Here is a 21,463-nt window from a genome sequence, read left to right as displayed (position 1 = left end):
GGTCGCCAGGGTCACCCTGTCTCCCAAACCTGGAGCTCAGGTTGGGAGACAGAGGATAAACAGTCCCTCCAGTTCGCCCCCCAACCCCCATAGCTCCCTGGATAATCCAGCCTAAAAGATTTGTGTGTACTCTTTGCCGGGGGTGGGGGGGTGGCGGGAATGATCCGTTTGGCAGCAAGGCACCTCAGACTTAAAGACACATTGTTGAGGCCTCAAGTGTCTTTTACCCCCATGGAGGAGGCGGCGGCTACCCAGATTGTCAGGTAATGAAGACTGACACTGGGGTTCAGCGATGCCTCCCCCCAAACACCCGTTTTCTGAGCGGCCCTGGTCCAGGGTCAGTGATCACAGAAGATGGAACAGTGAAGAAGCTGGGGCTTGGTCCCAGATTGTGAGGAGCCTGTATGGTCAAAGAGTTTCCCTGAGCGGGGTGGGGGGCAGCTGCTCAGGGACAGACCAGGCCTGCAATCAGGATCCTGAATCTAGGGCTCACCCCCTTAGCCTTAGCAGCAGGTTTCAGAGTCCCCTACCTGCCCCAGGTATGCCCTAGAAGCTGGTGAAATCACTCCCTTCCAGCCTGTGTCTTGGAACCACGAGAAGTTGCGTTTTCCATAGAATTGTACAAGGGAGAAGGGGTTTTAGCAACTTTCACTGGGACAGTAAGGCTTAGAACCTTAAATGCTCACACCCCGTCAGTCCTCAAAACCCTGTGCCCACAGAGGGAAGGCAGGCCCCTGCCCAAAGCCGTGGCTCCCCCAGGGACAGCTACCTCTTGGGGGCTTTGCTGGATAGGAAAGACTCTCTTGAGTGTGTTATCTGCTACAGGGTTGGGGAGACATGAAAACATGACTTTGGCTATAGGTGTGGCTGGCAAGGAGCAGCAACGCGTGCGTGTGCACACACACACACACACACACTCTTCTGTGTCCACTGTTCCTTTTCATTTATCTCCCGCCTTCCCTCTCTGCTCTCACCCTCTCTAATTGAAATCCAGTACGGGAAACAGTAATGGATATTGTGTTCCAATTGAGAAAACGTGTCTGTGGCTAGGAGTGGACAGTTAGTTCAGCAGATCTGCAAGAGCCCAGCTTTTTTGGCCCTGTCAACCTTCCTGGCAGTAGCAGAATGTCAATAGTCATGCCCCCCCCTTGCTGACACACCTCCCTGTTCCCTGGGCCCCATCTGCTCTCGGAGGGCAAGACCCCACTTTCCCTACCACCACCCCCTTGCGCCACTGCCCCACGCACCCCTGGCACCAAGTGACACCACCCGTGTGTGTAAAACCGGGAAGGAGCAGGGAACGATGGCAGTTTGCTCTTCCAGGTCAGAGGAAACCCCCCATCTGCCGTTGGGGGTTGGAAAGTGTCCTGTGGTGGTTTTCCTCCAGCTTTTTAAAGTATTCTGTCCCCTAGACCCCCCACAAGCCAGATTCCTGGACTGAGTCGCTGAGGGCCCACTGACACCCTTACCTGTCCCAACTGAAAATCTGGAAAGAGGATGTTGGATAAACAAAGGTGTTGGGTGGTCAAAAGTGCCTGAGGGCCAAGTCAGCTCTGGCCTGCGTCTTGATGATTCTGAGTCAGATAAGACGAGAGGAAAAATTCCCCCGGCCTCTTCCTCGCAAATTCATTTCTGCTGGACTAAGAAAAGTCCATGCGTTCTTTTTTTTTTTTTTTTTTTTTTTTTTAAGTAATTGGGTAAAACACACAAAGAGAACATTGAAGATGCAGATTGGTTTGAAATTAGGAAACCACAATTAGTTCCTTTCCCTGAGAAGGGTGCGGGGGAGAGAAACCCTTCATAGATGTATAAAAGGCATTCTACACACACACACACACACACACACACACACACACACACACACTTCATCCCCCACCCCCTTGTTTCCTTTCCAACTTATCTAAATCACTAGCCGTGTACAAATTTGCCATTTTCCAGAGCGATCGGCTTTGATGAAAGGTAGGTGCTAATAAGAATGATGCAGAGGGTGAAATCCTTCCATTTTGTTTCTGCCAAAACCATATTTACATTAGAAGGAGGTACGATAAGCATGGATTAAGGGAATAACAGATGACGCTCTAGAAACAGCATAAACCAACTGGCGCCAAAGTGAGCCTCCGTACTAAAAATACTGCTTCCCCAAGCTAGACAACTTTGACAATCTTTTCTCACACACACACACCCTTCAGATTCTTGCCCTGAATCGTCCTGATCAATAATTTAGAGGGCTGTCAGAGGACAGGGAAATGTGCTTTATAGGAAAGCCCCGTGCTGCTGGGGCAAAGCAGGGACGAGAACCCCGGGCTTTAGGGCAGACGTGCCTCCTCTCACCCTGGGCTCCTGCCTTCCAAAGGAGATTGAAAGGGAAGGGGGAGAGATCCTGGGGTTGGGGTGGCTGACTTTGGGGATCCCAAAAGGAGATGGTGATACTTCCAACCTACACGAGGCACCCAAACCCATTTCTATGTCTCAGGACACCTTATCTTCTTCTTAGCCAAGGGCGTGGAAAGGAAGTGTCAGCTTGAACCCCAAGAAGAGGTAGCTCCAGCCTGTCTTGATTACTGGCAAAGATGGGCAGAGGGAATCCAGAAACACAGAAAAGCAGCAGAGAATTCAGAGAGGGCCAAGAAAGCCAGACAAACTAGAAAAGGAGAAAGAAGAGGCAGGAAAAAGTGGGAAAGAGAGTAAATCAAAAACAGAAGGGACAAGAGAAGTTAAAGGCTGGGAGGGGGTTAGAGACAGAAACAGAACAAGACAGATGCAAGGGAGAGAAGAGAAAGTTCGAGGAAACAGGGCAAGAAAGATCATACGGATATACAGTCCCAGAGTCCTGAAAGATGAACAGAGAGATAGGGACATTACCAAGGAAGGACTAAAGGAAAATAGAAGAGAAGAAGAAACAAAAGATTGGGTCTTCAGTCTGGTCCAAGGGAGGGCTTGTACCTGCCCCCAGAGGGAGGAAAGATAGGGAGGCTAATTCCATCAAACTGAATGATCTGGCAGCCTCCTGGCCAGGGAGGAACCCAGCTCTTTTTTTTTTTTTTTTTTTTTTTTTTTGGTATCCTGCTGAATTTATTTATTTATTTTTAAAGATTTTATTTATTTATTTGACAGAGAGAGATCACAAGTAGGCAGAGGCAGGCAGAGAGAGAGGGGGAAGCAGGCTTCCTGCTGAACAGAGAGCCCAATGTGGGGCTCGATCCCAGAACCCTGAGATCATGACCCGAGCCAAAGGCAGGGGCTCAGCTCACTGAGCCACCCAGGCGCCCCAGGAACCCACCTCTTAAAGCAAGCTGGGGCGGGGGGGAGGGCGTGCAGTGAATGTAAAGCTCCAGGAGGAAAATCTAGCTTCCCTAGTCTGTCTAGAGGTCCTCCAGTGGGTTCAGAACTGCATATAGTAGAGTCAAGGTTTGGGGCGCACGGTAGTGCTAATGTGAGAGGGGTGTGCTAGCAGCATTTCGCAGGACTCACAAACAGTAAGGGAGGCACTCGTCCCACTGGGTGGGTTGGGTGGGGGGAACGGATTCCTCGAGATCCGGGGTCTGAAAATCAAGTCTCAAGTTAGCAGAAAGGAGAGCCAGGAGGACGGGAGCCCTCAAGCAGAAACTTAGTTTCAAAGCTGGTCAATTAAAAAAAAAAAAAAAAAAAAGCCTAGCTCCAAACGGGGTGGGGGGGCACGATTGAGCGTAAACAGGAGACTTCCCTACTCCGCCAGGTGACCGGAGAGCCCCTCCCCAGGAAAAGTTTATGTATTGACCGACCACCGTAGGAAACTTCTTAATTAGGCCTCAGACCCCTGGAGAAACACGGATGTCCTTATGTCAACAGAGTTTCCAATTTAGTGACACCTCGGACTGAAAAAAGCTCGGCGGCAAACGGGGGCGAAAGTTGAAGAGGGAATAAGCGTGTAATAGTCCCTCGCCAGACCTCACACATGCTGAAGAGAATATTTACAGCAAACTTGCCAAAGTAAACCACTCCGCCTACCCACCCTCCTTTCCCCCTTCCTCCCCCCCCCTTTTTTGTAAACTGCAGATAAACACCATTCGGTCACCAAAGGGTCGGTTGGTCCCCTTTACAGTTGGAGTGCCACGGGGGGAAAAGGAGGACGGAGCAGAGGCTTCCCCGGCGACTCTGGCAAGGCTCGCCTCTGGGTCGCATCTGTGGCCTGGGCAGTGGCTTGGTTGCGCGCGCGCGCGCGCGCGTGCGCGCGTGTGTGTGTGTGTGTGTGTGTGTGTGTAGGAAATTTCTTCCGAAATTTCCTCTGCCCCTTCCACATTTTACCATCTGCGTGCACGCGCGCGCGCGCGCGCACACACACACACACAGCTTGGCCTTAAACACTGCAGGCATAACAGATAGGGAGACGTGGGGTTTTTTTTAATTAAAAAAAAAAAATCAGGCCTGCAAAAAGGCGCCAGAATATCTGGAGGACATCAGAAGTTCCGTGGGTCCCCTGTGATCCAAATTTTAGCCCCCTGCTCCCTTCTCCCGCCCTTAAGGCACGGCTCCTCGGACTCTGCCCAGGGGCAGACTCATTCAGTGTTTCCCGAATGTCTTTTGTTGAGCGCGAGGCGGGGAGAGACAGACTACGGTCTACAAATCGAGAGAGAAGGTTGTGTAGACCCGACGCCTGGAGCCTAAAGCCGCGGGCCGGGGGCCCCCGCTAGCCTGGTGCGCTGCTGCTGCTGCCAGGCCTGGCACAAGTCTCCAGAAGGCGCTGGCCAATGTTTCACCCGAATGCGATGGCCACCAGGCCGCTTTTGTTTGTTCGCAAATTAATCACCCAGCGCATGGCCGGCGCCAGAGTGGGTTTATCACCCACCGGGAGGGGGGCGCGACGGCCCTGCACAGACAAAGAGGAGTTCGCACCTTCCCGCTTTTGATCCCAAGTTACCGCGGCCTCCCCGCAGAATACGAGACTCCTGGGGCCGAGTCTGGGAGGTCAGTCATAATTGGCGGAAGTTTGCAGACCATTAGCAAGACGTGGACATTTTCGAATCAGAACCCCGCAAACTTTCCTCTCCCCCCACCACTTGCGAGCAAGAATGGGAGTGAGGATAGGGAGTGGCAACTGGGGTAACCCCGGGGTTAAGTTAGAACTACCGGCAAAAAATAGGCAATGGAGGGAGGGGGCGGTGTAAGGGTCAGAGATCCTGCTTGGTCCACTCTGGGGCCAAAGGCGAGTCGAGATATTTACAAGTAAAATTAGCAAGCTCCCTTCCCACGGCCAGGCCTGGAAGCCGAGGACTTGGTGAAAACGTCTCTCCCTTGAGCATCTGGACGCTTGGGGCAACGAGAGAGGATGCGTCCAGTCACACTGTGCCCCCAGAACTGCTTTCCCTCTACTCCGAGCGGCCGGGCAGAGACTGGCTGGCGAGCGCAGGCAAAACCAGATCGCAGGGATTTGGGGCCGCTCCTGAAAGCGCCGCGGGGCTGCCCCGGGCTCGGGCAGCGAGCAGTGTGGGGGAGGGGTTGGGTTTGGGCCTCCAGAGACTCGCGAAACCCTGCGGTGACCTCGGTGGACGGCCGTAAGGAGGGGGAAGGTCTGGCCTCTGGCACCCTCCAGAATCCGGTCTCTAAGGGACGCGGAAGGGGGGGACGTTGTGAGCCAAGACCGTGGGCTCCTGCGGCCTCTTCCTTTTCTCTCTCTCGGCAGAGAGACCCCGAGAGGACGCCAGAAAAAAAAAAAAAAAAAGGCGGAAAGGGGGAAAAAAAGGGGGCGAGATGGCGAGCCAGACAGAGTTCGAAGAACCACTCCATTCTCTCCCGTGACTTCAGGGAATTCTTAGCGCTGACGCCAATTGCTCTTAACCATGTGCGTCAAAAATGCGAGGCTGAAAAAGCTTGTCGCCTCGAAAGTTCCGCCCCTATCTCCAGGAGGTTGGCTCACAAAAGAAGTGCATTTTCACCTTCCACTTGCTCCCACTTCGGAGTCTGGGGCTGAGGGTTTGGGGGTCCGCAAGGCAAACTGAGAAAGGACGGATCTGGCTGTCTACGCGCGCGCGCACACACACACACACACACACACACACACACACACACACACACACATCCTAAGCCTTGGTTTTCTTAACCCCCTAGGCCCCGAAACCAGCCCTCTCTCCTTTCCTTTCCACTCGAGGAAGCTCTCTACTCAGGAAGGGTAAAAGAACATTCTCCCCAAGATTTCCTTCCATCTAAGCAGGGCGGGCCCAACTCACTGCCCCCCCCCCAAAAGCGAGAAATGTGGGTTTGGGGACTCCTCTGACCCAGACAGGGACCTGCCTGCGGTAACAGATATCCGTTTGGCGACAGGTCTGATTCGTGAGTGACCTCCCTCCCCTCCACCCTCGATGACGCCCCCACCCTACCTGAACTGGAACAGTCACCTCGTCTCTGGGGTGGGGGCGTATCACGGTTTGTTTTACAAATTCACCCCCGACTTCTGGTGAGATAAATCCCCGGGTGCACCGAGAGATTAGTGGGATGCCTGCAGAAGATACAAAGAGGACGTACCTCCCCCTGCCAGCTCGCCCGCGGCCTGGGAGGTGAGGGCAGCGGTTCCGCGGGGGCAGGCCCAGAACCCAGACCCTTGCTGCGCTCCTTCTGTCCGGGTCTCCATTCTCTGCTCTACACTCATGCACACATTCAGGTGGAACTCCCGGGGAGCCCAGATTCAGATAGAAGAGAGACCTAAAGGGCTGGTAAATCCATTCCAAAAAACCCCAGAGTCCGCCTCCCCCCCCCCGGGGGGGGGCAGCCAGGGCCCGCGGCGCAGGCTGTGTACGTGTTTGCGTGTAAGTGTTTTCCCGCGGGTGGCTGGGTCCCAAGGTGCTGGCGCGAGTCCGCGTGCAGGAGTGCCGGGGTGTTCGGGTCTCCGCCCACAGTTTCGGGTGGGGCCGAGGGAAGAGGGAGCCCCCCAGCACGCCTGTGCCCCGGAACCCCACGAGCCCAGATGCCGGGAGCCCGGCGCCGAGAGCCACCCGAGCTCGGGAGCTCTTCAGCGGCGGCCGGGCGGAGCTTGGCTCCACGTGGGGCTGGGGAGCACGCAAGCCCGGAGTCTCGGCGCTCGCCTCTCCGCCGCTGCCGCCTTTTGTGGCGCCCGGCGGCGCAATGGCAGCTCGCGGGGGACTCGGCCGCCCGCCTGGCTCTCCCGGGGCCGCCGTGAGCGGGTGAGCCGCACGCAGAAACGGCGGTGGCGGCCCGGAGAGGAGAGGCGAGCCTTGCGCGCGAGAGGCGAGCGCCCCTGCCCGGCGCCTGGCGCGCTCTCCGCCTTCCTGGCCTGGCTCGCTCGCTCGCTCGCGCGCTCGCTCCCTCCTCCTCCCCCTTCCTCCCGGGGCCCTGCCTCCTCCCTCGATCCCGGGCTGGATGACTGAGGCATTTCAGACGTGGGCTGAGCCAGCGCCGGCGAGCGAGCTCCGGGGCTGCAGCGATCTCTCGATAAGCCACCTAGAGGCGACTTTGCGCGCGCTCCCCAGTGGCTCCCCGCCCTCCCTCTGATCATGTTGACATATTCACAGGACAGGCAGTAGTACCGATGCGGCGCTGCGACGTTACAGTTTCCGACACCTTCTTTTTATAACTCGGCTCTATCCCCCAGCACTCGACCTGTGAAAACCACGCCTATGCAGCAACACAATTGGTCCGAAAGCGTCAAAGAGCCAATCAAGAGGCCTCCGGCTCCCCGCAGCCCACAGCAGAGCCCGACCTTCTAGAGCCGCCGAGCAGACGCCCGGGGAATTCTAGAGGCGGAGGAGGGTGGCGCGGAGCTCTTGCTCGCTCGCTCTCGCTCCCTCCCTCTGCTCGCGCTCCCTCTCCCACTCCGTCCCTCTCTCTCCACTCTGTTTCTCTTTCTCTCTCTCCCCCTCTCCCCCTTTCATTCCCCCCACTAAATCCTCCCTGCCCTACGCGTCTGGACGCAGATTTAGGAAGCGATTTCGCTCACGTTTTAGGACAAGGAAGACAGGCGCGGGAGAACTCGGATTGCAACCCAGACACCCTCCGGAGGCTCGGAGCAGAGGAAGGAGGAGGAGGGCGAACGGAAGCCAGTTTGCAGTTCAAGTTTTGATAGCGCTGGTAGAAGAGAGCTTAAATCAGAGAGTTGTTGTTGGCTTTTTTTTTTTTTTTTTTTAAGGCGAGAGACTTTTCCGCTCTCTCGCTTGCTGGGGAAGCCGGGTGTAGCGCAACTGCGGGCGCCTCCAGCGAGAAAAGAGAGAGAGGAAGACAGACAGGGGGGCGGGGAAGAAGAAGGAGAAGACAAGGTAAAAAGTCTCCGAGCGGAGCGGTTCGCATTTGCAACAAAGAACTGGGGGCTGGGGAGCCATTCCCGGGACCTGGGGCTGCGGTGTCTCTTTCGGCGAAGCCGCGGGGCTCGGGCGCGGGTGAGACCCTGCTCGCTCCCCTCGCCGCGTGAAACCGACTTCCAGGAGCGGCTTTTTAAAAAACGCAAGGCACAAGGACACTCACCCAAGCAACTATGTCTTCTGACTTCTCGCCTTGCCCTCTTTAAAAGCGGCATCCCGCCCCCCAAAAGACATTTTCCTCCCTCTTCCCTAGGGTGCTTGAGTGGTGATCCCCCCCCTTTCTTTCTTTCTTTCTTTCTTTCTTTTTCTTTTCTTTTCTTTTTTTTTTTTTCCTTTTTCAAACTATGTGCTGCTGTTAAAAACCAAAAACAAAACCAAACAGCAGCTGCGGACTTGTCCCCGGCTGGAGCCCAGCGCCCCGCCTGGAGTGGATGAGCCTCTCCATGAGAGATCCGGTCATTCCTGGGACAAGCATGGCCTACCATCCGTTCCTACCTCACCGGGCGCCGGACTTCGCCATGAGCGCGGTGCTGGGTCACCAGCCGCCCTTCTTCCCCGCGCTGACGCTGCCTCCCAACGGCGCGGCGGCGCTCTCGCTGCCGGGGGCACTGGCCAAGCCGATCATGGATCAATTGGTGGGGGCGGCTGAGACCGGCATCCCTTTCTCGTCCCTGGGGCCCCAGGCGCATCTGAGGCCTCTGAAGACCATGGAGCCCGAAGAAGAAGTGGAGGATGACCCCAAGGTGCACCTCGAGGCCAAAGAACTTTGGGATCAGTTCCACAAGCGGGGCACGGAGATGGTCATTACCAAGTCGGGAAGGTAAGCAAGTGGCAGAGCCCCCCCCCAAACTATTGCGCTCCCCCACTTCCCACCCCTTCCTTTTATCGGTTCCCAGCACTGTTGGTTTGCCAGTTAATTTGGGCTTAAAGAAAAACTTAGGTCCCATGGAACTGTGTGCAGACATTCCCCGGCCCTGTTTCTGTGGCAGGAAATTTCGGCTTACCTGGATGTCTGCAGGGGGGTCGTTTCTCCTACCTAGCTCTGCATCCTGGATTTCCCCCACGGGCTGGATAGACTCTTTTCAAGGGAGCACAGACACTACTGCAGGAAGAAAGAAAACCACCCCACTCCAGGAAATGCACTGTGGCAAACCTTTCCATGCCTATGTCTTTGTTGATGTTTTGTTTGGTTTGTCTCATTTTGTTCCCAGAGAGAACAACTTGACGCCCTTTTCTTTGGTGCGGTCGTGGGAGACCTGACACTAGCTCTCTACTTGCCCTTTCTGCCCTCCAGCCAGCCTCTGGGTCTGCAGGGGTACCTGAGTGTGCCTCTGGCAGGGTCACAGAGAAATTTGGGTTTGTGTGTCCACACCGATTCACATGTCTGTAATCCGAGGGAGAGTTGAGGCGATTTTGGATCATTAAGATTATGTTTGCAGATTCAAGGAGCCAGTGGAGAGACACATGCTGGTTTTTTACGTGTGAATCTTATCAACCATATTTCATATAACTTTCACAAGGTCCTTGCCTGACCAAAACCTGTCACTTAAAATCACTGATTCTCTTTTTATGGCCTTGAAGCCCAGGAATTCTATTTTATTAGAATAATAAAAACAAAATTCCTTTCTTCGTGTCTTGAGCGTTCAGTGTCTTTCCTAGCTAAAAAGGAGGCCAACGTTTGGCAGAAAATTTCTCAAACCCAGGAGACATTTCCTCAGTTTCACATCGAAGTGCTTCCTTTTCAGTCGAGACTCTAGAAGGCCAACACTCCTGGGAAGTAAAAGTCCGTTTGGGGCCGGTCTGAGCCATGGGAGAAACGCGGTTAGCCTGCGTGCTAGGCGAATTAGTTATCAGGCCCAGGAGTCCAGCCTGAACTACAAAATTCGTTTTGAGAACTCCCTGACGGCCACTTTCATTTCGCCAGCGGCGGGATTCCTGTTCCGTAGGGGAGGGTGGCGGTATATTTCCTTGATAAGTTTAACATTTTCTCATCAGTGGAGTGGTGGAAAATTCTAGCCTTGACTGACCTCACTTTACTAAAATCCTACTCCAAGCTGTTTAGAAGTAGACACTCAAAAGGGAGGAGCACAGGCAAGAATTTCTCTGCAAAGAGGGCCATCTGTGAAGTCCTACAAGAGGAAAAAATTGTGGAGAAAGTATTAAGACACTGCAGAGAATTGTAGGTCAGTGTTCACTTGTTTTGAACCTTGAGGCATTCCCCGATAGAGAAACTGAGCATATGTAATGCGTGGGCCATGGAAGGATACGATTCTGCACTCAGTAGTCCTCCTCTGACACCGAATCCTCATCAGTCAATCACAATAGAAAAATTTTAATTTTGATTTAAACATTTTAGGGTAAATAAGGAATCAGACCCCAGAGTCTGAGTGATTTCTTTTTTCTTCTCTTGTTTTCTCTTCCCTCCAATTGTAGGCGAATGTTTCCTCCATTTAAAGTAAGATGTTCTGGGTTGGATAAAAAGGCCAAATACATCTTGTTGATGGACATTATAGCTGCTGATGACTGTCGATATAAATTTCATAATTCTCGGTGGATGGTGGCGGGTAAGGCTGACCCTGAAATGCCAAAGAGAATGTACATTCACCCAGACAGCCCTGCTACGGGGGAACAGTGGATGTCCAAAGTTGTCACTTTCCACAAACTGAAACTCACCAACAACATTTCGGACAAACACGGATTTGTAAGTTTCACCGCTCCCGCGCTAGTCAGTAAAATTTCCTCTTTCTTCACCCAGCAAAGGCAGTGCTTCCCCCTCTCCTTGCAAAAATCACCAGTTTCTGCTCAGACCTCTCCCTTGCTCTCTGTTGCTAAGCATAGCAAAGTTGTTCGATCCGAAACAGCCAGAGAGCGGATTCCAGAGTGTTTCTCTTCGGATAATGGAAGGCCTGGCGTTCTTTAAAATAAAAGGGGGGGGGGGAGAAGAAGAATTGAGGGCCAGAACACTGACCGCTCACGTTCCATGGCAGTCCCAGATCTTGGTAAACGGCTGACAGTGAAGTTAAAAACCAGTTGTTAAGATAATAAAATCCATTTTAAAGTTCCGTGTTCTCCAGGGATTGGTTCTGAACTCTCTGAAAACTTCTGTTTTGAACCCAGCCATATTATTTCTCGTGGGAGTTTTAAGGTTAAGGAGTTTTAACCAAGGGCTACAATTGTTAAAGGGGGTGACTGCGGTTTTTTGAAAGATTCCTTTCTTTTGTGAAAAAAGAATATGGGCCTGAGGTGGAAGTCAGGTTTACTAGAAATGAAGCTTGAGTTCTCCAGGATAAAAATTGCTGTGCGTGTCTGTGTGTGTTGGGAGTGTATAGAAATCGATTCCATGGGAGAGTCCTTAGAAACTTTTAGGAGACCAGAATTGCTTATAAAAGTCAAAACAAAACACCTTTTGCCCCCAGCCCCCTACCTTTCCCCAACATTTCAGTACAATAAAGCTGAGTGATAAGAGAGGAATCAGCAGAGAGATTAGGCCCCAGAAGACGTGAAGGGCACGGAAGTATCTTCAGCGGGCCAGGATTGCCTTTGAAGCCCTTGATTTGATTAAGGCATAAATATTCCCTCTCTAGAGTTCAACCTTTCAGGGCTTTAAGTGGATTGGGCTCGTCAATTAGTGGGCGCTTAAAGGACTGAATCATTTTGTAAATTAAAATGCATGTTTTTCTCTATCTTTTAAGACTTTGGCCTTCCCAAGTGATCACGCAACGTGGCAGGGGAATTATAGTTTTGGTACTCAGGTAGGCTAGGGTTCAAGGTATGAACGGACCTTAGGTGGTGAGGGTGGGGGGACCCTTTGGAAATTGAAAAGCAGTTTGGATTCTCCAGAAGAGGATGTCTATGGAGCGGAATGTGCCCAAAGAGGTGCTCCAAGGAGGTGGGCTTGGCCTAAGCCGTTGGTGGGGTAGACGTCAGCCTGGCAGGGGTCCTGAGGTCTCGTTGGTCCCACTAAATCGCCTTATTTTTTTTTTTTTTGCACCTCCCCCCCCCTCCCCCCCCCCCCCCCCCGCAGACAATATTGAATTCCATGCACAAATACCAACCTCGATTCCACATTGTGAGAGCGAATGACATCTTGAAACTTCCTTACAGTACATTTCGGACTTACTTGTTCCCCGAAACCGAATTCATCGCTGTGACGGCATACCAGAATGATAAGGTAACCAAAGGCGCTTTTCTTTTTAAGGGTGGTATTTCTCCCCTTCCGCCTTTAGGCCGCTCTGGGGGTGAAGTGGAGAAAGGAAAGATGAGGGATGGGTGTGCTGAGGTTTTTCTTCCATGATTTGACTCTTCCATGGAGCTTTTGGGGAAAGGGGGTCTGGGCCATCCCAAGAGGTGGGGAAGAAAGAGAACAAAGCAAAACAAAAACTTGACCAGCGAGGAATCCCACACGGAGCGAAAAGAGCTCAGACTAACTTTGCTCCTCTGGGCTGACATCCGCTCCCCCAGTGGGGGCCTTCTCTTGTTTTGAGGCTCAGCCCCTTCTCCTCCAGAAGGAAGGATCAAATACCAGGTTCCAGGTTCTAAAGGAACCCGCTAAAAATCGAAGGTAAAAGCCATTTGGGATCTTGGAAGGAGAATCCCATTGGAGAGCAGCTTTTCTCCCCTAGCCAGAAATCCGGAGTAGCTGGTCTGGTTTTTATTACATTTTATGCTGCTGTGTTTTTTATGATGTGTGTGTGTGTGTGTGCTTGGAAAAACCTTCTCTGATCACAGGGGTCATGCTAATCGAGTTGTCTGAGGCTTTTGAGATGAGATGACCAAAGTGAAAAATCACTTCATTGGAGGGCTTTTCCTCCCTTGGGCCTCAGGCCCGAGATTAGGAGTACCCCCAAATGGAACAGCAGGCAGGCCCTGGTATATAAAGTTATGGTGGCTTGAAGGTCATGGGCATGTGCACAGAGACACACAGAGAAAGTGACTCTTGGTTATCTGACAACACCTTGTATCTTGAACTCACGGTCACCGTGGGTGGGTCCTCTGGCTGGCCCCGTGGGGATATTCAGGTATGTTTCCTTAATCCGGAGACTGAGACACCAGCAATTTTACATACAGGAGTTTATTCCAAGAAACAAGAATCCATCCAAGGGGACTTTTTCCCACATCTGGGGAAATCTGTGTATATCATGTGTTTTTTGTCTCCCTTCAAAGGGAAGGGATTTGAAAGATTACATACTATGGCATTTTGCCCCAGCATGCAAACAAAATACATGGCTTCCTCTAGACCCAGAACCCTATGAATGTAAGTTGTTAATGTAATAATAAAATGTACCATTTTTGATCAGGCAGAGAAGCCAGAGGCCTTCTCCAACCTAATGGTGGTGGCAGAGCAGATAAACGAAAGCAAATGTTTCCAGTGGTCATTCAGTCCTTCGACATCTGTAATTGTCAATATTGTAATTCTTCAATCCTCCCCCCTCCCCACAAAACCCAGCAAAAAAATCAAACCCATTCTGTCACAAGGGTAGTGAAAACCCCATAAATCATTTAATTAGATTCATAGAAAAGGTTGGAGAGTGTGCTGTGGGGTGTGTGTTGGGGGGGATATGCCATGACATATTTTATGATTAATTGTGCTATATTAAAAACAAAATGAAAGCACAATTTTAAGATCCACAGGTTGTCCTTTGGACAGCTTCTGAAAATCTTTCCATTTCTCAGTGCAAGCTCTCAAGGCTGCCTACAGAACAGAATGAGGCATTTCCCAGACAGTCTAATTTCAGTCTGGAATCCCTGGTTTGGCTTCCTATGGGAGATGCAAGCCATTGGTACAGTTGTTTTGATTTTTCTCTTGGTCCCCTCTGACTGACAAACTGTGATGTCCTCTCCCTTTGTATTTAACCTGGCATAGCTGGGTGAATTCTTTGGGCCATCGGATTTCTAGTAGGCAGAGTTGGGGGGCAACACCACATTCTGGAAAATGAGGCCAATGTCTCTTTCTTGCTTGTGTCTCCTTCTCTAGATAACCCAGCTAAAAATAGACAACAACCCTTTTGCAAAAGGTTTCCGGGACACTGGAAATGGCAGGAGAGAAAAAAGGTGAGTGGAGACCCTCAGTATTATTTTCTCAGATAATTTTTTTTTTCTGGGGCCCAGATCTCACCTATTAGAAGTGGGATGCAGGCACGTCTGTAGTACTTGGAGGGGGAGAGAGTGGGAAATAATTTACTCCCACCCTTCCCCCTGCCTGTGGACCTCAGGACACTGTACTTTTTCCTGCCTCCTACAGGTTACCTTAAAGGAGATGAACTAGGCCACGCCATTTTCGTCTCTGGAAAGAAAAGTGTCAGGGATAACAAATTACATAGAGATGCCTGTTAATTCCTAATTAATTGAGGTTCATCGCAGGCAGGTCCCAGGAAAGGACTAAACCATTCACAAAATGCTTTGGAATTTTTGCAGTCTCTTGTCTTGCAAATACCATCAGACAGAACTGAGGCCCCTTGAGAAGTCTGTGGCTCCCTCCTTCATGGGTATATGTATCATTTTGCATGAAGCAGACAGCTGGATAGTGTATGGAAGACCCTCTCCCCTCCCCCACCAGCTTTCAAAGAATTTCTAAAATCCAGCAAATCAGTCTAGATCTTTAACCTATCCCCTTGCCGGGTGGGGTGAGCATAATAAAAAGAATTTCTAACATCTAAATGGATTTCTTTTTTTTTTTCTTTTTTTACTCCCGGTTAAGATTAATTAATGCGCTGGTAAAACAATTAAAGTGCACCACGAAGGAAGCCACTTACTCCCAGTCTAAGCAAGGAGTCGAGTTGGGAGTGTGTAGGCTGCTGGTGCTCACCAGCTTGGGCACCCAGGTCCCCTCCTGTAAGGCCTGCCATTCACCTGTCTCTGGCCCATGGCTTTTCTCTAATGAGCCTCTGGTCCTAAAGGCGCCTTCCTCCAACCCCCACCCCTCCCCATCCTGTGCCATACTCTTCAGCCTAGTTAACAGGGTCAAGAACCATGCTTTGGTCTTTGTGGCTACCTTAGAGCAAGCAGGTGTCGGAGAACTCTTGATGTGTCGTCCATGGGTGGTGGGCAGGGTGAGGGGTGTGTGCGTGTGTGTGTGTGTGTGTGTGTGTGTGCGCGTGTGTGTGTGTGTGTGCAGGCCAGGTCTTTGGAGAGGGTGAAGCAAACGGGGGGGGGGGGGGTGTCTAGATGCACCTTCGGTCTGTAACGCCGGGTGTGGGCTTCCGCCACAGAAAACAGCTCACCCTACAGTCCATGAGAGTGTTCGATGACAGACACAAAAAGGAGAATGGCACCTCAGACGAGTCCTCTAGCGAACAGGCAGCCTTCAACTGCTTCGCTCAGTCCTCATCTCCAGCTGTCTCCACTGTAGGGACTTCGAACCTCAAAGGTAGGCCTGCCTGGTCATCTCTGTTTTCTCCACTCCAGGTCTGTGAGGGGAGGTGCTGGGGTGAAGGGTGGGTACCTGGGAGAGTTGGGGGCAGGGCATCCACCAGGGAACCTGCCCTTCAAAAAATGTCAGGTGCTTCGAGAAGCTTCTAAGCAAGAGCCAAAGTTCCAAAAATGTGGCCAGGTATGTCCCCCTCTGGAAATTGTATACAGGAGAGCTCAGAAGCCCTTCCCCCAAATCTTGATTTGGCCGAGGATGGGGTGTCTGCAGGTTTCTTCTCTGGAGCCAGCTTTGAAAACTTGTGTCAAGCACTTAGGTCTCTGTCCCTCCACTGTCTCCAACCAAGCAACTGCTGACGTTTTACTATCTTTGAGCTCTAGATTAAGATGTGTTGGGGGGCACGTAGGGGGAGAGGCGAGGGACTCTCTGTGCCACCTGGAACAAGGAAGGTGGCTGAGAAAACGTCCAGCCCCAGAGCAGCAGTGGGCACTGGGAGAGCAATCAAGAGCCCTAGGGATCTGAGTAGGGAGGCTGGGGGAGTGGGAGGGGACAAGATGGTTCAAATCCCCAGTTATTTCCTGTGTTTAAAGAGCAAGCACTATTTATTTGGAAGGACATGCATTCTCTCCCTCTCAAGGGGAGGAAACCTGTTTTTAAGTTAATCAGAATAAAAGCCCATTATGACTGCCATCCTTTTAAACTTTACACATAAAATTGGATCCTCTTTCTTTTTTCTTTTCTTTCTTTCTTTCTTTCTTTTTTTTTTTTTTTTTCCTGGTAGGACACCCACAGAGGGTGTGGTGACAGCAAAAGAGAATCTGTGATTGTGTCTGGGCAGTGAGCAGGCTGCTCCCATCTCTGTCTGCAAGGACAGGGGCACACAGAAGGCTCTGCTGAGTGTGTGTGTTGGGGGAGGGGAGGGTTTTCATTTCTGCCGCTACCAATTCAGATGCCAGGGTTCAAACGAATCCTTCTGAAAGAATTCACAAATTTGTGGAAGGTATTATTCTTGGTCACTCACCGAACAAAGACCCTGGATAGTAAGTAGGTGTTCCCAAAGTGAGTTTTAGGAGGAGTTTAATTTTTAAGAAAAGGAAATGCAGTGGAGTCGGGAAAGAGGGGGGTGGGCGGGGAAGCTTTGACACAGTAGGAGCTCAATGGATGATTGTAAAAAATACTAAAATCCACTAGCGATTGGGAGAAGCGGTTCAGTTCGACCTAAATATTTTAAATTCATTCATTGCTAGTTTATTGACACATCCCACTAAAGTTGGGAGCTATCATCGCTCCCACTTTGCAGATGAGGAAACTGAGGCGCAGAGTGGTTAAGGGGTGTGCCGGGGACCACCCAGCTTGTAAAGGGCTGGCTGGAGTTCCACTGGCCCAGATTGGAGCTCACGCCCTTCCCCTTGGCTTTTGTTCCCGTCCTCTGGTAGATCTGTGTCCCAGCGAGGGTGAGAGCGACGCCGAGGCCGACAGCAAAGAGGAGCACGGCCCGGAGGCCTGCGACGCGGCCAAGATCTCCACGACCACGTCGGAGGAGCCTTGCCGCGACAAGGGCAGCCCCGCGGTCAAGGCGCACCTCTTCGCCGCCGAGCCCGGCGGCCGGCCTCGGGACGCCGGGCGGCTGGACAAGGCGTCGCCCGACTCGCGCCACAGCCCGGCCACCATCTCGTCCAGCACCCGCGGCCTGGGCGCGGAGGAGCGCCGGAGCCCCGGCCGCGAGGGCGCGGCCACCTCCAAGGCCGAGGAGGCGCGCGCGCTGCCGGGCAAAGAGGCCTTCGCGCCGCTCACGGTGCAGACGGACGCGGCCGCCGCGCACCTGGGCCAGGGCCCCCTGCCCGGCCTCGGCTTCGCCCCGGGCCTGGCCGGCCAGCAGTTCTTCAACGGGCACCCGCTCTTCCTGCACCCTGGCCAGTTCGCCATGGGGGGCGCCTTCTCCAGCATGGCGGCGGGCATGGGGCCCCTGCTGGCCACCGTGTCCGGGGCCTCCACCGGCGTCTCGGGTCTGGATTCCACGGCCATGGCCTCCGCCGCCGCGCAGGGACTCTCCGGGGCGTCGGCGGCCACCCTGCCTTTCCACCTCCAGCAGCATGTCCTGGCCTCTCAGGTAATAATGAGGGGTCTACCCCCGGCTCTCCATGGTTTCCCAGACCCTCACCCAGTGCCCCTCGGTGAGGAGCTTTGAAGAATAATGATGATAGTAGTACTAGTAATAATTAATTGTTAAAGCCAAGGGTTACCTCATGGACTCAGCGTAACCTCACACTTTCCCCAAAAGCTTAAAAAAAAATACTTTTCTAAGTTCAGGACTGTTTAGAGTATCTGGGTAGTAGTAATGATAATGAAGCTGTACCTAGCACTGAGGTCGCACTTGGTCTATTCTGACTTCAGGGGCCCTACCGTCACCTCCACTTTATAGAGGAGGTGGTGGAGGCCCAGAGATGTTGGGTAACTTATCCAAAGTCACACAGCTGGTAAGTGCTGGAGCAGAGAGTCTACCCCAGGGCTTTTTTCAGGGTCTCTGATTCTAGCTTCAAAGTGGGAATGTCTCTTATCTCTTAAATGGCTCCTAGCCAACCAGCCACTAGGAATCAGACAAGGGGGAGACCATGGCCTGGGGAGGGGAGCTGACTCTCCTTGGGTGGGAGTTGAGTCCTCAACCTTTCCTCCCAGTGGGTACCTTGTCTCCTGTCCCCCAAAGGGTTAACAGTTTGTGCCTAGTGGGAAATGTCAGGATAGGGGCAGGCTTCGGCTGTGGCAGGCCTGGCAGCCTCTGTGTGGTTCAGACAGCTGTGCTGGAGTGCAGGGCAGCTGGGGAGAAGTCCTGGGCCGCTGGAAACGCTCTGAACCCAGCAAAGAGGTTCTGTGGGGTTTTCTGCACGCCCTTGCCTTTGTTTTGTCTGAGTACATTCGTCTCCCTTCTCTGAGCCAAGAAGCAGTGTTGTCCTCCCCTCTTGGGGGGGACGAGGGAACGGAGAACAGGGTTGTCTGGCTTCTGGCCTTTTCCCATTGCTGTCCTGTCTGTGAGCCCCTCCTGGTCACCTTGTCCTAAGTGGGCAGCGGACAGGTGGGCGAGAGGCTGCCTGGGCACACAAGTATTAATGGTACCCCAAGGCCAGGGTCAGAGAGAACTAGCCCAGCCCAGGCTGGGGTGCCTACATTTTAAATTCTGCTTCTGCCACCGAGGGAGGGACTTCCTGCTCCCCTGGGGCTCTCCTCCGTTTCTCCATCTGAAACACCAGTATCGGGCTGGGTGATTTCTTTGTCTTTAGAGCAAATGCCTTTTGCACCCTCCACCCCCAATTTCCTTTAGCTTAAGGATCATCTCTGGATTTTTTTTTTTCCTCATTTGAGAAACTTCTAGAATTAGAGTGGGATGGCTGTGTTGGGAGTGGGGGAGGAAGAATGAAAGAAATGTATGTCCCATAATGTATGCCCCGTGGCAGTTTTCAGTCAGCTACCTTAGCTGTGGCTGGACTAGACTGCCGCATTTAACAGGTGCAACAGCTGACCCCCCAGTGGGAGAATTTCTAGCAGTTCTATTGGCCAGGTGCCCCGTGGAGCACATTGCGGGCCTCAGCTCATTGAATATCCAAAGTCCCAATCACTGCATGAACTATTTAGTATTGCCCTCGATCCCCCCCTCCCCAAGAACGCTGAGGCCTAGGGAGTCGGGTGGACCTAGAGAAGGATGTTTGAGATCAAGGATTTGCCAGAGGTCCCAGGGTGGAGGTGGTGGGTTTGAGGGTGGGTAGATGGACGGAGGAGGTTGGCTCCTCCCCATCGCAGCAACCCCTGCTCATTGCCTGCATTTCTCTCCTCCTGCCTCCTCCCCGCCCCCCTTCCCCGCAGGGCCTGGCCATGTCGCCCTTCGGAAGCCTGTTCCCTTACCCCTACACGTACATGGCCGCGGCGGCGGCTGCGTCTTCGGCCGCGGCCTCCAGCTCCGTGCACCGTCACCCCTTCCTCAACCTGAACACCATGCGTCCGCGGCTGCGCTACAGCCCCTACTCCATCCCCATGCCGGTCCCGGACAGCAGCAGCCTGCTCACCACCGCCCTGCCGTCCATGGCCGCGGCCGCGGGGCCCCTGGACGGCAAAGCCGCCGCGCTGGCCGCCAGCCCGGCCTCCGTGGCCGTGGACTCAGGCTCAGAACTCAACAGCCGCTCCTCCACACTCTCCTCCAGCTCTGTGTCCTTGTCGCCCAAACTCTGCCCCGAGAAGGAGGCGGCCACCAGCGAACTGCAGAACATCCAGCGGTTGGTCAGCGGCTTGGAAGCCAAGCCGGACAGGTCCCGCAGCGGGTCCCCGTAAACCCCTCCCTAGAAAAATCTCTTCATTCCAGTCCAGTCCAGTCTGCCGTGCACTTTGTTGGATGTAAAATAAACCACGGGCGTTCAGGGGGGTTGGCCGCTTCTTTGCGCAGTCCTGCCTGGGAAGGGGTGCCGGACTCCCTCTAGAGAATGTGCTAGAAACAGGCCCTGTCGTCTTGGTGTGGTTTATATATCCGGGATCTGGTTCAGATTCTGGGGCTCAGAAATGTCTGTTTCGTGGAGCTATTTGGGGTGGGAGCAAAAGTGTTTTATGATAGAGCACCTCCAGCCAGGCTGGTCTGGGAGCTATGGAAAGGAAGCAAAAGGTAGCCAGGCCCACCAGGAGGGGAGGTGTTGAAAGGCTTCTCCCCCAGTGCAGATTTATATATTTTTTTCCTTCACCGTGTCAAGTAGAAACAAAAAGAAAATTTAAAAAATACATATATACTGGGGACAAATGAATACATAAACATGATTCTGTTTGTGAAGATTAAAAACTTTATAGTGACTTGTGTATCAGTTCTAAATAAATTACTAAGCAACATTGTGTGGGGAGGGAAGTCATTGCCATCCTTGTTTGGTCTCTATTAAGGAAATCTGTGTCTTTTTAATATTCTTGTGATGTTTAAAGAGCCGCTATAGGTCTCTCCTTGCATGTTCCACAGTAATGTATTTGTGGGTTTTATTTTGAAATGCTTGCTTTTAGAGAGAAAAGAACATGACCCCACACCTTTCTCCCCTCCCCCCCTTCTCTACCCTCCCATCGGCAACCCCAAGGGGGAGGATTTAAAGGGAAGGGGTGGGGAAAACACAAAAGATGAATTTATTTTATCTAAGCTATGTAGCAGGATTAATGTCCTCCTCTGTCAGTTCATTCTCTTTCCTGTATATGCAATAACAAGGTTTTAAGAAAAATAATAAAGAAGAAGCGAGACTATTAGACAAAGTATTTATGTAATTATTTGATAACTCTTGTAAATAGGTAGAATATGAATGCTCGGAAAATTAAACCTTTAATTTATTGACGTTGTACATAGCTCTATGTAAATAGGGTTGCAGCTGTCAGGTTTTGTGTTCTTGTTTTCCTTTCGTCAATTTTATTTCAAGGTAAAGGATCGCTTTTAAAACCAGAAAACAACACTTACCTGCACCGACACCAACACACTTTAAAGAGTTGCCTGCAAAAAAAAAAAAATAAATGAAAAACAAAAAAAAAAAAACAAAAAAAACCTTTTTTTTTTTTTTAAATGTCCAAGAGTGGTGGAAGGTGCCATTGCCTACGTCACCCCAAACTGGGGAGGTGATGCCACATCCCAGCTCACCTTAAATTCCTTAAAATACAACACCCCAAGTGTGGTTCTGAGATTGCTTGGGGGTGGGGTTGGGGGGGTGGGGAGTGCAGAGGCTGTGGTTTGACTTTCTAATTTTTCTTTTGTATTTGTATTTGCTAGTCTGATTTCTTCAAAACGAAGTGGGATTGACTACTGTCTTCAGTA

At 52.1% G+C, this 21,463-nt stretch overlaps 1 protein-coding gene across 2 annotated transcripts; it reads left to right on the top strand.

The window, feature by feature from the left end:
* The first annotated feature begins 8,615 nt into the window (after window positions 1-8,615).
* LOC111156410 (T-box 3) lies at window positions 8,616-20,373 on the top strand. Of its 2 annotated transcripts, XM_022517286.1 has the most exons (8): window positions 8,717-9,105; window positions 10,719-10,986; window positions 11,978-12,037; window positions 12,310-12,456; window positions 14,260-14,336; window positions 15,494-15,651; window positions 17,088-17,761; window positions 19,507-20,373. In XM_022517286.1, the coding sequence occupies exons 1-8, from the start codon at window positions 8,717-8,719 to the stop codon at window positions 19,966-19,968; spliced, it is 2,235 nt and encodes a 744-aa protein (XP_022372994.1). In that variant the 3' UTR covers window positions 19,969-20,373. The 2 variants fall into 2 exon arrangements, with proteins under 2 accessions (XP_022372995.1, XP_022372994.1); XM_022517287.1 differs by lacking the exon at window positions 11,978-12,037 and having other exon boundaries at window positions 8,616-9,105; window positions 19,507-19,968.
* Window positions 20,374-21,463: the final 1,090 nt, after the last annotated feature.

This window comes from Enhydra lutris, unplaced genomic scaffold, assembly GCF_002288905.1.
Source record: "Enhydra lutris kenyoni isolate GAN:26980312 unplaced genomic scaffold, ASM228890v2 scaffoldscaffold46, whole genome shotgun sequence".
NCBI classification, from domain to species: domain Eukaryota; kingdom Metazoa; phylum Chordata; class Mammalia; order Carnivora; family Mustelidae; genus Enhydra; species Enhydra lutris.
The sequence above is the reverse complement of the archived record's forward strand: the minus strand, read 5'-3'. Positions and strand labels throughout refer to the sequence as shown.